The sequence below is a fragment of the Salmo trutta genome, chromosome 28, assembly GCF_901001165.1.
Source record: "Salmo trutta chromosome 28, fSalTru1.1, whole genome shotgun sequence".
In the NCBI taxonomy this organism is placed as follows: Eukaryota; Metazoa; Chordata; class Actinopteri; order Salmoniformes; family Salmonidae; genus Salmo; species Salmo trutta.
In genome coordinates this window covers 29,649,487-29,665,234 of record NC_042984.1, presented here as the reverse complement: position 1 = coordinate 29,665,234, position 15,748 = coordinate 29,649,487, and the positions used below count along the sequence as shown (strand labels likewise).

General features: G+C 45.2%; 1 protein-coding gene across 1 annotated transcript; it reads right to left on the bottom strand.

The window, feature by feature from the left end:
- Window positions 1–313: 313 nt before the first annotated feature.
- LOC115166367 (PDZ domain-containing protein 4-like) lies at window positions 314–13,083 on the bottom strand. The gene is made up of 5 exons (XM_029720279.1): window positions 12,795–13,083; window positions 2,799–3,040; window positions 2,397–2,505; window positions 1,933–2,028; window positions 314–1,828 (listed from the first exon to the last, which is right to left on the bottom strand). The coding sequence occupies exons 1-5, from the start codon at window positions 12,843–12,845 to the stop codon at window positions 314–316; spliced, it is 2,013 nt and encodes a 670-aa protein (XP_029576139.1). The 5' UTR covers window positions 12,846–13,083.
- Between the last annotated feature and the right edge of the window lie 2,665 nt (window positions 13,084–15,748).

Sequence of the window (15,748 nt, the reverse complement as noted above, 5' to 3'; positions counted from 1 at the left end):
TGTGCAGTAGCTAACCCAAAACCCACGTAGCTAGCTTTAAAGTAACCAGTGAATACTACCATTTAGATTGCTTAATACTGCCATTGGTCGAGTCTGTTAGACAACTACTGCTGTAGGTTTGTGTCCAGGAACATGAATGGAGAACAAGAGATAGTCAAACTGTAGTCATATCACTGACCCTCTTCACAATCAGTAGGACAAACACACACACACACACACACACACACACACACACACACACACACACACACACACACACACACACACACACACACACACACACACACATACACACACCCCTTATCTTAATGTGTCATACAGTAGTGACAGACAACAGAGGGCTGTGACCGAGGATGTTGTCCCCCTGCCCCACCCTTGTCCCATGAGTCAGCAGCTCCTCCACTGTGGTCCAGTCATCCAGCAGTTTATGGTTCCTCAGACGGCTCTGCTTCCTGTGGCTGAGCTCCAGCACTGTGCTGCAGCCTCCTCCAGGACCCCCTGCACCCCCAAGGCCCCCAGCAACCCCTGTACCTCCAGCCCCATTCTCCCCTGCCCCCTCAGCCCCACGGTTCAGCTTCCTCTGCCTCTGCTCCCGGGCCCACGCCAGGTGGCGCCGGCGCTCCGTTCTGTTCCAGTAGCGGCCTGCCCAGGCCTCCCCGCGGGCCTCCTCGTCCGTGGTGACCTCACTGCGCTCGTCAGCCAGCCGAGAGGCCCGTGCCTTCAGGAGCTGGTTCCTCACCGCCCGGGGATTCCCAGAGAGACCCCTCCTGGAGCGGACAGAGGGCCCATCCAGCGTGCTATAGAGGGGACCGCAGGGGCAGTCTGCTTGGGGCCAGTCCCCACCAATGTGAGGATGTCCCAGTGTCGCAAACTGACGCCAGTCTGCTGGCTCCTTCCCAGGCTGTTTCTTTGAGGGACTCTTGGAAAGACCCTGTTTCTCACTGTTATATTCCTCACTGGCCATACTGCTTCTGTGGTCACCCACACATCCTTGCCAGGTGCCTTCCACATGGTCACTCAGTGGACATCTCCTCTTTTCACTGATGTCTGTGTTGAACCCCCTGTTGTATTGTCCTGTGCCAGAGTTCTCAGTGGGCACGGCTAGGTGGTTTGGGCTGCTGGGCGGTTGTCGGTTTACGTGTCTGTATTTCCCTGTGGCAGTGTTCCCAGCGGACAGGGCTGGGTGGCTGGCCCGTCTCCTGTCTGATAAGTCATGCACGGTGTGGCTGCGGCTGGGGAGGTCCTCAGAAGAGTGCTGGTTCAGCATCAATGCTCTCCTCTGGCAGGGTTCTGTACGGCAGCTGGAGGCAGCAACCCTAGGAGCAAACCCGGTGCCATGCCTGCTCAGCTGGGGGCTCCTGGCTTTGCGGAACTGAATGGAGCTACTACCCATGGTGCACTGGTGGGTCATGGCTGTGTGAACTCCGTCTGCGGCTCTGCCAGCCTGGGGGTCACAGGTCAGGGTCTCAGGGATGGACTCCAGGTCCCAGCGAGACTTTGATCTCTGTTCCCGGGGCATGACGCGACTCCGGTAGTTGTGGATCCTCCCATCTATAATCTTCTGGAAGTGGCGGAACTCCCCTGTGCTGACGCTGTGGAAGCCAGAGTCACTGAGCTCTGACGAAAGGAGGGACTCAGAGGAGGGAGAGCTTCCCCGGCTGGTGTTTCCTGGAGGAGAGGACATAGGGGCCTCTACCCCCTCCTCTGTCTCTGGGTCGGACAGTTCCCCCTGGTGGAGGCTGCCGTCGGTGCAGCCCAGGCCACTGTCAAGCTCGTGGAGGGGTAGGTAATTCAGAGGCCTGTCCAGCCAGTGGCCCTCATATTCACTCTGAAATAGAGGATGGAAGAAACATTGGTTATTATACTTGTGAATGTCTATGACCACGTGTTCAAATAGAAAACATTTGTCTATCTTTTTATTTCTTACAGTACCTGGCTCAGGAAGCTGCTAGGCTCATCATTATCAGTGTTACAGCAGTCAATCAGACAGTTCCTGTTATTGGGCTGGTTATTCATCATCTCTGGATCCTATCAGTATAGGTGAACATAAGGAGTGGATACACAAGTCTTAGATATCAATGGGATGTACAAAATCTAGGCTAGACTCATATACAGATGTAGGATCTTAATTTGATCACCCTGTTAGAGGAGAATGTAGAACTTGTATATTTGAGGTATAAAAAGACTTCTGAAGCTTGTCATTTCCACTTAGAAATGGTAGACTTGATTCTCCCTTACAAAAAATGTACCAACCTTAACAAAAAATGTACCAACCCTAACAAAAAATGTACCAACCCCGACAAACATGTCCATTCATTATAATCCGCATAATACATTTCCCGATGCTGCAGGATTATTTTCCTGCTATAGCAAACCGTCTCAAATTAATAACTCACATCATCATACTCTATCCTGTTAATGTCCTCCAGATTGTAGGCAACACTGGGGAGGTATCCATTGGCTGCATAGAGTTCTGGTGAAAGGGTCATGTGATCATAGTAAAGTCTGTGGAGAATGAGGTCACGACATAAGAAAACATGGCTGTTTCACACCGTAGGCATTTTAAGCGTAAATGACTATGTTTACACATTAGACCAGTTCAAGTCAGTGGTTCCATTCAATTCTAACACCCCTTCTGTATACATCTCACGGCTATACTCTAAATGACATAACCTCAATCATGGGACATCACTGGTTCAATATAACTGGGTCACTATTAATCTGCTATTATACTTGCATACACAAGCAAATATAGAGACAGAGAACAAGTGGAGAGGCCCAAACCAAGCAGCACATACCCAGAAGCGTAGGCACCGAGGCCAGGCCCGGCCTCCTCCACCCCCCCTAGGGCCCTCAGAGCCTCCCAGGATTGCTGCTCCGTCTGAGTGCCGCAGTCAGACACTGGGTACTGGGAGTGATGACGCCTTCTCCCTCGCCGGTGCCTCCCCTCAATCTGTGTAGTGACTGGCTGCTCATAGCCGTCCCCCCGGAACTGCAACGCCTCTCGGTGGCTGAGATGGGACAGGTCACGCCCTTTGACCTGGGAGACATATGAACATGCAAGGTCAGATGTAGAGGAAGTGAGGTAGTTGAGTTTTGCTGGTTCACTGATATGCTCTGTTTCATGCCATCTGATATCTTATGTCTGTTTTGTTTTTTGTTAGACACAAGGACACCGAGGACCGGGATAGCACAGTTGATTTAATGTACAGTATATGTGTGGGCCATGTCCCATCGAACAAAAGCACTATGGTGGAAAGAATAATAGAGCATCAACACCTCAATAAAGATCATGTTTGGAAGTGGCAGACAGTACTGTAAGCAGACATTAGCTTCTTGTTATTATAATGCGTGAAGTCTCATGGGTCTAGAAATGTAGGCCAGCTGAGCTGGACTGATTCTCGCCATGGATTCTGGGCCGTGCTTTCTGGCTCATCTGAAAAGCTTTGTGCTCAACAAAACCCTAGAGATGCAAGTCAGGAAGATCTTTTTCATCCCACTGCACTCTAGGGCTGTCCCCAGCTAAAAAGAATCTGGGTGGACCGAGAGTCATCTGCTCTTTTGACCAAACGATTGTTTGACATTTTAAAACGCATATTTTTCAATATATAGACACATCCTAAGTGTTTAAATCATATCAACTATATGCACTGAGCTTGTCTGATGCTTTAAGCACTGTTTTGCTTTTATGCTCTGTTTGATGAAATAATTAAGACACACAAGGTACTAGAGGGAGTACGACCACAATTGATTTGATTGTGCAGGGCTGGGCTCAGACATGATGTGCTGGGTTAAAAACAAATCACAGCCAGTGTCTGTCTGACTAGCACCCGTTGTCTCTGCTGCAGTGACCACCACCGAACATCAACAGTGTTTATCGCGCTGTCCATGTTGCTGAAGCTGCAACATAATTACAGGCCTTTCTGACTGAAAAGTTCTGTTACTGAAATCCTTCACTTCTTAAGGAAAAAACATTCCCTATTCCCTCAACCCTTGCTCTCTTTATGTGACACATGTGTGCATCAAAAGCAAGTGACCAATAGGGCCTGAACTACAGCATATCATAATCACATCAATAAAATGGTTATAACAATCTCCGAACACCGTAACACATGTGACAGCAAAATGGATGCAAAGGACGTGACAAATAAACTTGAAATGGGAATGTTTACTGGTTGCTCAGGAGGTAAAGGGGAAGTCAGATGTGTGGAATAAATTTGTCTAGTTGTGGAAAATACTGGAGATCAATAAATAAAATAAAAATAAGAAGCAAGCATGTATATTATGTGTGCCAAACAGGTGCTGTTAGATTACAATATAATTTTCCTGATCGTTTGGAAGAATGTAAACAAAACAAAATAAATTGTAAATGTACCAGAGAATCTGTTGTAATGTGTTTTGTAAATCCTTTATTACAGCAAAGACTAAAAACAGCCACATTCATTCCTGAATACAATTTCCGAAATGGAACAGTTTATTTATTGCTGATGCTAGTTATTCAAGGGTCGCTTTGTTATTTAAAAAATAAAAATAAATGCTTGATTGTATTTCGAATCATGAATGACTTGTATACTGTGTGATGACATGAACAAATGAATGATTGATTGATACAGTAGCCAATATAAGTATTGAAATATGGGCCTAAGTAAGTTACGGTATCAAGACTAAACAGGATGCGCTCTTCGGCCTACAGCTCAATGGTGGTTATACAATTTAAAAAATATATATATATATTTCACCTTTATTTAACCAGGTAGGCAAGTTGAGAACAAGTTCTCATTTACAATTGCGACCTGGCCAAGATAAAGCAAAGCAGTTCGACAACATACAACAACACAGAGTTACACATTGAGTAAAACAAACATACAGTCAATAATACAGTAGAAAAATAAGTCTATATACAATGTGAGCAAATGAGGTGAGATAAGGGAGGTAAAGGCAAAAAAGGCCATGGTGGCAAAGTAAATGCAATATAGCAAGTAAAACACTGGAATGGTAGATTTGTAGTAGAAGAAAGTGCAAAGTAGAAAATAAATAATGGGGTGCAAAGGAGCAAAATAAATTAAATAAATAAATACAGTAGGGGAAGAGGTAGTTGTTTGGGCTAAATTATAGATGGGCTATGTACAGGTGCAGTGATCTGTGAGGTGCTCTGACAGCTGGTGCTTAAAGCTAGTGAGGGAGATAAGTGTTTCCAGTTTCAGAGATTTTTGTAATTCATTCCAGTCATTGGCAGCAGAGAACTGGAAGGAGAGAAAGCCAAAGGAGGAATTGGCTTTGGGGGTGACCTGACCTGCTGGAGCGCGTGCTACAGGTGGGTGCTGCTATGGTGACCAGTGAGCGGAGATAAGGGGGGACTTTACCTGGCAGGGTCTTGTAGAAGACCTGGAGCCAGTGGGTTTGGCGACGATTATGAAGCGAAGGCCAGCCAACAAGAGCCTACAGGTCGCAGTGGTGGGTAGTATATGGGGCTTTGGTGACAAAACAGATGGCACTGTGATAGACTGCACCCAGTTTGTTGAGTAGGGTATTGGAGGCTATTTTGTAAATGACATCGCCGAAGTCGAGGATCGGTAGGATGGTCAGTTTTACGAGGGTATGTTTGGCAGCATGAGTGAAGGATGCTTTGTTGAGAAATAGGAAGCCAATTCTAGATTTAACTTTGGATTGGAGATGTTTGATGTGAGTCTGGAAGAAGAGTTTACAGTCTAACCAGACACCTAGGTATTTGTAGTTGTCCACATATTCTCAGTCAGAACCGTCCAGAGTAGTGATGCTGGACAGGCGGGCAGGTGCAGGCAGCGATCGGTTGAAGAGCATGCATTTAGTTTTACTTGTATTTAGGAGCAGTTGGAGGCCACGGAAGGAGAGTTTTATGGCATTGAAGCTCATCTGGAGGGTTGTTAACACAGTGTCCAAAGAAGGGCCAGAAGTATACAGAATGGTGTCGTCTGCGTAGAGGTGGATCAGAGACTCACCAGCAGCAAGAGCGACATCATTGATGTATACAGAGAAAAGAGTTGGCCCAAGAATTGAACCCTGTGGCACCCCCATAGAGACTGCCAGAGGTCCGGACAACAGGCCCTCCAATTTGACACACTGAACTCTATCAGAGAAGTAGTTGGTGAACCAGGCGATGCAATCATTTGAGAAACCAAGGCTATTGAGTCTGCCGATGAGGATGTGGTGATTGACAGAGTCGAAAGCTTTGGCCAGGTCAATGAATACGGCAGCACAGTATTGTTTCTTATCGATGGCGGTTACGATATCGTTTAGGACCTTGAGCGTGGCTGAGGTGCACCCATGACCAGCTCTGAAACCAGATTGCATAGCAGAGAAGGTGCGGTGGGATTCGAAATGGTTGGTAATCTGTTTGTTGACTTGGCTTTCGAAGACCTTAGAAAGGCAGGGTAGGATGGATATAGGTCTGTAGCAATTTGGGTCAAGAGTGTCCCCTCCTTTGAGGAGGGGGATGACAGCAGCTGCTGTCCAATCTATGGGAATCTCAGACGTCACGAAAGAGAGGTTGAACAGGCTAGTAATAGGGGTTGCAATAATTTCGGCAGATCATTTTAGAAAGAAAGGGTCCAGATTGTCTAGTCCAGCTGATTTGTAGGGGTCCAGATTTTGCAGCTCTTTCAGAACATCAGCTGAATGCATTTGGGAGAAGGAGAAATGGAGAAGGCTTGGGCGAGTAGCTGTGGGGGTTGCAGTGCTGTTGACTGCAGTAGGAGTAGCCAGGTGGAAAGCATGGCCAGCCGTAGAAAAATGCTTATTGAAATTCTCAATTATAGTGGGTTTATCGGTGGTGACAGAGTTTCCTATCCTCAGTGCAGTGGGCCTGTTCGATGCTAATGCAGAACGCCACAGGATGTTTTTGTGTTGGTTAAGGGCAGTCAGGTCTGGGGAGAACCAAGGGCTATATCTGTTCCTGGTTCTAAATTTCTTGAATGGGGTATGCTTATTTAAGATGGTGAGGAAGGCATTATTTAAGATGGTGAGGAAGACAACAATGCTGTTATATAAGATTCTAATGATAATGACGTTACTTATTATTATAATGATGATCATAATAATAATTGTAATAATAACAATAAGAAGGAGATCAAGAAAAATGAAGATTAATGTTATTACTATAAATATAATTTTGGAACAATGTAAACAACACAAAATAAGTTATAAATAATACCAGAGGATGATCTAACGAGAGAAAAAAAGTGTAAAGCCTTTATTACAGCAAAGTAAAGATAAAAAATGTCCGAATTTTTGAAATCGTTTATCCAACATGTTGTGATTGTGTGAGGCTTGGTGCTCACGGAATCAGTAGGCTACTAAACAAACACTCAAACATGCAACAGAAGTAGGATCTGTCTTATTTCTGTAGATATACAGGACCAGTCAAAAGTTTGGACACACCTACTCATTTACAGTGGCTTGCGAAAGTATTCACCCCCTTGGCATTTTTCCAACTTTATTGCCTTACAATCTGGAATGAAAATACATTTTTGAGGGGTTTGTATCCTTCCATTTACACAACATGCCTACCACTTTGAAGATGCAAAATAATTTTTCTTGTGAAACAAACAAAAAATAAGACAAAAAAACAGAAAGCTTGAGCACGCAAAATATTACTTTGTAGAGCCACCTTTCGCAGCAATTACAGCTGTAAGTCTCTTGTGGTATGTCCCTATAAGCTTGGCACATCTAGCCACTGGGATTTTTGCCCATTCTTCAAGGCAAAACTGCTCCAGCTCCTGAAAGTTGGATGGGTTCCGCTGGTGTACAGCAATCTTTAAGTCATACCACAGATTCTCAATTGGATTGAGGTCTAGGCTTTGCCTTGGCCATTCCAAGACATTTAAGTGTTTCCCTTAAACTAATCAAGTGTTGCTTTAGCAGTATGCTTAGGGTCATTGTCCTGCTGGAAGGTGAACCTCCGGCCCAGTCTCATATCTCTGGAAGACTGAAACAGGTTTCCCTCAAGAATTTCTCTGTATTTAGTGCCAGCCATCATTCCTTAAATTCTGACCAGTTTCCCAGTCCCTGCTGATGAAAAACATCCCCACAGCATGATGCTGCCACCACCATGCTTCACTGTGGGGATGTTGTTCTCGGAGGGATGAGAGGTGTTGGGTTTGCGCCAGACATAGTGTTTTCCTTGATGGACAAAAAACACATATGGAATCATGTAGCAACCAAAAAAGTGTTAAACAAATCAATATATACTGCTCAAAAAAATAAAGGGAACACTAAAATAACACATCCTAGATCTGAATGAATGAAATAATCTTATTAAATACTTTTTTCTTTACATAGTTGAATGTGCTGACAACAAAATCACACAAAAAGAATCAATGGAAATCCAATTTATCAACCCATGGAGGTCTGGATTTGGAGTCACACTCAAAATTAAAGTGGAAAACCACACTACAGGCTGATCCAACTTTGATGTAATGTCCTTAAAACAAATCAAAATGAGGCTCAGTAGTGTGTGTGGCCTCCACGTGCCTGTATGACCTCCCTACAACGCCTGGGCATGCTCCTGATGAGGTGGCGGATGGTCTCCTGAGGTATCTCCTCCCAGACCTGGACTAAAGCATCCGCCAACTCCTGGACAGTCTGTGGTGCAACGTGGCGTTGGTGGATGGAGCGAGACATGATGTCCCAGATGTGCTCAATTGGATTCAGGTCTGGGGAACGGGCGGGCCAGTCCATAGTATCAATGCCTTCCTCTTGCAGGAACTGCTGACACACTCCAGCCACATGAGGTCTAGCATTGTCTTGCTTTAGGAGGAACCCAGCGCCAACCGCACCAGTATATGGTCTCACAAGGGGTCTGAGGATCTCATCTCGGTACCTAATGGCAGTCAGGCTACCTCTGGCGAGCACATGGAGGGCTGTGCGGCCCCCCAAATAAATGCCACCCCACACCATGACTGACCCACCGTCAAACCGGTCATGCTGGAGGATGTTGCAGGCAGCAGAACGTTCTCCACGGCGTCTCCAGACTCTGTTATGTCTGTCACGTGCTCAGTGTGAACCTGCTTTCATCTGTGAAGAGCACAGGGCGCCAGTGGCGAATTTGCCAATCTTGGTGTTCTCTGGCAAATGCCAAACGTCCTGCACGGTGTTGGGCTGTAAGCACAACCCCCACCTGTGGACGTCGGGCCCTCATACCACCCTCATGGAGTCTGTTTCTGACCGTTTGAGCAGACACATGCACATTTGTGGCCTGCTGGAGGTCATTTTGCAGGGCTCTGGCAGTGCTCCTCCTGCTCCTCCTTGCACAAAGGCGGAGGTAGCGGTCCTGCTGCTGGGTTGTTTCCCTCCTACGGCCTCCTCCACGTCTCCTGATGTACTGGCCTGTCTCCTGGTAGCGCCTCCATGCTCTGGACACTACGCTGACAGACACAGCAAACCTTCTTGCCACAGCTCGCATTGATGTGCCATCCTGGATGAGCTGCACTACCTGAGCCACTTGTGTGGGTTGTAGACTCCGTCTCATGCTACCACTAGAGTGAAAGCACCGCCAGCATTCAAAAGTGACCAAAACATCAGCCAGGAAGCATAGGAACTGAGAAGTGGTCTGTGGTCCCCACCTGCAGAACCACTCCTTTATTGGGGGTGTCTTGCTAATTGCCTATAATTTCCACCTGTTGTCTATTCCATTTGCACAACAGCATGTGACATTTATTGTCAATCAGTGTTGCTTCCTAAGTGGACAGTTTGATTTCACAGAAGTGTGATTGACCTAGAGTTACATTGTGTTGTTGAAGTGTTCCCTTTATTTTTTTGAGCAGTTTTTGAGCACCCTTTGCCTTGATGACAGCTTTGCACACTCTTGGCATTCTCTCAACCAGCTTCACCTGGAATGCTTTTCAAACAGTCTTGAAGGAGTTTATACATATACTGAGCACTTGTTGGCTGCTTTTCCTTCACTCTGCGGTCCAACTCATCCCAAACCATCTCAATTTGGTTGAGGTCAGGGGATTGTGGAGGCCAGGTGATCTGATGCAGCACTCCATCTCTCTCCTTCTTGGTCAGATAGTCCTTACACAGTCTGGAAGTGTGTTGGGTCATTGTCCTGTTGAAAACTAATTATAGTCCCACTAAGCGCAAACCAGATGGGATGGCTTATTGCTGCAGAATGCTGTGGTAGCCATGCTGGTTAAGTGCGCCTTGAATTCTAAATAAATCACGGACAGTGTCACCAGCAAAGCACCCCCACACCATTACACCTCCTCCTCCATGCTTCACGGTGGGAACCACACATGTGTCTTACAAAGACACGGCAGCTGGAACCAAAAATTTCAAATTTGGACTCATCAGACCAAAGGACAGATTTCCACCGATCTAATGTCCATTGCTCGTGTTTCTTGGCCCAAGCAAGTCTCTTCTTCTTATTGGTGTCCTTTAGTAGTGGTTTCTTTGCAGCAATTCGACCATGAAGGCCTGATTCACGCAGTCTCCTCTGAACAGTTTATGTTGAGATGTATCTGTTACTTGAACTCTGTGAAGCATTTATTTAGGCTGCAATTTCTGAGGCTGGTAACTCTAATGAATCTTAAATTCTACGTTAGAGGTAACTCTGCGTCTTCCTTTCCTGTGATGGTCCTCATGAGAGCCAGTTTCAACATAACGCTTGAAGTTTTTTGTGACTGCACTTGAAGAAACAGTTCTTGAAATTTTCCACATTGACTGAACTTCATGTCTTTAAGTAATGATGGACTGTCGTTTCACTTTGCTTAATTGAGCTGCTCTTTCCATAATATGGACTTGGTCAATTCCAAATAGGGCTATCTTCTGTATACCACCCCTACCTACTTTCTCCTGAGTGGCGCAGCGGTCTAAGGCACTTCATCTCAGTGCAAGAGGTATCGCTAGAGTCCCTGGTTCCAGGCTGTATCACATCCGGTGGTGATTGAGAGTCCCATAGGGCGGCGCACAATTGGCCTAGGTTTGGCTGGGGTAGGCCGTCATTGTAAATCATAATTTGTTCTTAACTGACTTGCCTAGTTAAATAAAGGTTAAAAAAATGACCTTGTCACATCACAGCTGATTGGCTCAAATGCATTAAGAAATAATTAAATTCCACAAATGCATTGCAGGTGACCACCTCATGAAGCTGGTTGAGAGAACGTCAAGAGTGTGCATCAAGGCAAAGTGTGGCTAATTTGAAGAATATAAAATATATTTATATTTGTTTAACACGTTTTTGGTTACTACATGATTCCATATGTGTTATTTCATAGTTTTGATGTCTTCACTATTATTCTACAATGTAGAAAATAGTACAAATAAAGAAAAACACTTGAGTAGGTGTGTCCACACTTTTGACTGGTACTGTATATGGATTATTTATAAATCCAGGCACATTTAAAAGCTAGTATATTGATTATAGAACTAAATAGTTGGGGTTTCCTAAATAGTTGGGGAAAAGGTTAGAGGAGAGCAAAAAGGAATTATACAACTAGCAAAGTGATGATGCTGTATGTGGCTGCTTTGAAAGTGAACTGTGTGTGCGGGTGTTTCGGGGGGTGTATTCATTCCGCTGATTCTGTTGCCAAATGTTTCTTAAACGGATCGAAGCGGGGAGGGACCTACCTGAATTTGTCCAATAGAAACTCTTGTTTCAGTTGAAAAACGGAACGTTTTGCAACTGTTTGGACTAATGATTACACCCAAGATCAGCTAGATCCAGGCAATAGTGTGCATGGCCGTATTGAATGTGTCGCTTTCTGTCACCTTGATTACTCCAATTTGTCTCTTGACCTGTGCACCTACATTATAAACGTTCAATTGTAGGCTAAGTTGAAGCAACCTCATGGTGGGTATAGGACAAATTTGAGTATCATGTAGTTGCTTAAACCTATCGATGATACATTGAGCAGGGTGAATGGAATATGGATGACAGTCATCCAATATGCTGTAATAGAAATAAGGCCATGCTCATAAAAAATGTATTGTCCTCCCTAATCTTAAACGGCACCGACCGCCACTGGTATACTGTGTGCCTGTGCTTGCAAACCTGTGAGTTTATATGCGTGTGTATTGTGCTCAGATTCCAGTTTATAAATGCAAGGCAGGCAGCCAGGTTGAGCAGCCATAGCTATTGCTAACAGTAGTTACTCCATTGACAATGGAGACATACACTCTATCAGGTCACCCATGAACACATTCACCCTCTGGTCACCAACGAGCAATCTTCTCTTAATGCACAGTATACAATTCTTTTGATGCATTACAATGCACAGTATCTTGGACGATGGCTGCTGAATGACCAGAGGCTGCTTGGGGCAAATAGAGATAGACAGCGTGTTGGTGAAAAGTCAGCCTGTCTAGAGGCATCTACATGGCTTCCTGTGAGACCAGAGCAGGTCACCACAGCCACCATCAGTCCCTGTTAGCTACGCTTGAACACACACAGAAACTGCAGTAGTGTCTCTTAGACTGTTCTCTTCATGGAATATTTTTGCCAACACAAATACGGTATGCATGCTAAAGACCCTCAGTTATGCAAACACACTCAAACGAACGCACATGAGGTCATACCATAAATGTGTGCGTGACCACACAAACACGTACGCACACACGCACACACACACACACACACACTGTCTGCCCCGAGTCTTCAGATTACGTAGCCTGCGTATGCTGACTTTTCTGTGTGAAGGCAGACATGATGGTAACAGTATAGGCTGCTTTGTCTATAAGCACACAAATCCCAGAACAAAGGCACAGGTTGAACGCACTCATGCAAACACCCACACACACACACAACCACCCTTACTTACCCCATTCCCATTGTCAGCCCACTGTCCCTGTCCAGAGAACCGACAGCCCATGTCTGTGTCACTCTGGTGGAGGTCTGGCCGATCCACTTACAGCAGTGGAGGGGGAGAGAGGAGGAGGGAGGGCCAGCTCGAAGGTAAGAGGAAGGTAGACAAGCCAGCTTGGAGGTATGAAGGATGAAACCAGTGCAGCGGTGCATCAATCCAATCTGTGCCAGAGTCCAGGGAAGAGGAAAGGCGGGCAGAAATGCCCCCCCCCCTCCTCAAATGATTGGGAATGTGAGCCTTGTCAGTGCGTGGATTCTGCAGTGCTGGAGAATAGAACGCTGCTGTTACTCGCTTCACTTCTCTCTCATCCTCTCTCAGAGTCAGCCTCTGAGGCTCCACCCACGAACAGACCCTCTGCTCATGCATATTCAGCATCTGTCAACACCAATGAACCAATCCCAGAGCCAGAATGAGAGAGGGAGGGAGGCCTGTGGATGGTATTGGTTCAAAGGATCAGCAGTTAAACATTCATTCATTTATTCAGTCTTCCCCACAGTGTTATCACCATTTGTACTTGATGAAAATGAAATGGTCTTTCCCTTTTTAAACCCCCTCCTCCCCAAACGAAGGTACAGTATGTTGGTAATTGCATGGCAGAGATTACTCCCATATCAATATGATATTTTGCATTATGTTTATATTTGCCATTTTAATGATAGAAGCTAAGTGTGTAAGTAAACAAATACAGTATCTCATTATTATGCTTAAATATTCAAGTAGCTAACCCTTGGCAGGCACTCTTACCAGCTGTGGTATTATTGAATGCTGGGGAATTGGTTTAGTTATGGAACATAGTTGTAGTGGCATAAGGTGTCCAGAAGGAGAGGGAATTTTGCAAGAAACACTAATGCTGGTTAATGAGCTTTCATTCTAAACTCTAGGGAGAGAAAGGCATAAACACACATCCACCAGCACACATTCCTTCACATCACCTACAGCACCCGATGTCACAGGAAGGCCAAAAAGATCATCACGGACAACTAACCACCCGAGCCACTGCCTGTTCACCCCGCTATCATCCAGAAGGCGAGGTCAGTACAGGTGCATGAAAGCTGGGACCAAGAGACTGAAAAACAGCTTCTATCTCAAGGCCATCAGAGTGCTAAATAGCCATCACTAGCACATTAGAGGTTGCTGCCCTATATACATAGACTTGAAATCACTGGCCACTTTAATATTGGAGCACTAACTTGAATAATGTTTACACATTTTGCATTACTCATCTCATATGAATATACTGTATTCTATAATATACTACTGTATCTTAGTCTATGCCGCTCTAACATTGCTCATTTATATATTCTTCATTCCATTCCTTTACTTACATTTGTGTTTATTGTGTGTATTGTTGTGTATTGTTAGATATTACTGCACTGTTGGAGCTAGAAACACAAGCATTTCGCTACACCCGCAATAACATCTGCTGAGCACGTGTATGTGACCGATAACATCTGCTAAACACGTATATGTGACCGATAACATCTGCTAAACATGTATATGTGACCGATAACATCTGCTAAACACGTATATGTGACCGATAACATCTGCTAAACACGTATATGTGACCGATAACATCTGCTAAACACGTATATGTGACCGATAACATCTGCTAAACATGTGTATGTGACCGATAACATCTGCTAAACACTTGTATGTGACCGATAACATTTGATTTGATGATTTTGATTTGATCACCCATCTAAAGCACTGACACAGTCATACTCACAGAGGATGAGTCAACCCCCAGCAGAGGCAAACAATCTCCGTCTCTATCTGCTGGGCACAGTTACTGTCATGTCAGTCACTCTGTCAGCACACCAGACAATTTGACGCTCAAAAGCATGGATTTGCTATTCCCTTTGTGCGTGTGAGCTGTGTCTTTGGGATCAAGTCCAGGGTCCTGGTTTGCCTGCTTGCATTCTCACATGAATCCAGTGTCTCCAGGTTCTAAGAATATCCCCTTCACCAATAATCTCCTCTTCTAGATGTTCAGTCCGTTATTATGAAGGATGACAAGAGTGGAATAGATCAGTTAGAGGTAGCCTAGAAATCCTGAGAACAGAGAGCGCTTCAGAGGAGAGGCGATAAAAGGAAAAATAAAAAACAGGAGAGAGAGAGAGAGAGGGCACACTAGTTCATGTCATCTTCAATCACGTCCCCACGGAGTGCCAACCTCCCAGCTTCTCCTCCCAGTCCCAGCTAGCCTGCAGGCTTTGTCCTGCTGTCCCCTCTCACCATGCCTGACTTTGCCTGTTGTTTCGGTCACTGGGCTCTCTGCATCCACTATTTGTGTCTGAATTGATATGTCTAGCTATATTTCATATGTAAATGTTGGCATTGTGGTGTGCAATGGTGCAGTCAGTGTCATAGAATTAGCCACTGTAACCCACCGGGAGTCTCTCTGTCTGTCTTTGAATCTCATTCATTAAAGTCTCTGTGCACACACCCATTAATACAGTACAGACATGCACTTTAACAGCTGACAGGGTTGGTTAACTGCTCACGTCAGCATTCGGAGAAACCAAAAAATGTCACATCGAATCATCTAAGGAGGAGATGCATTTAACGAGCCTGTGATGTAACGTGACATTTCAATGCCTAGGAGAGTTTTTAAAAAAAAATCCAGTCTCTTAAAAATCTATCTAAAATACCAAGCCAGGGAGCGAGAAACTCCTTCAGTTCTGGGTACCTTACAAGTGGAGCCCGGGCCCCCCTTGACTCATTTTAATTTATCTGTGAACACTGTGGAGGCCTGAGTGTCTAAATGCACCTCCAGAAATAGCCTCACAGAGAAGTGGTAAATGAATATTTCAGTTGTGCTGCTGACTGTAAGCCAGGCCAGGCTGAGCCAGATCTGTTTGGATTTTTTTATATTTTTCTCCCCAGGTGTTTTGTTAACAGGGCTTTGC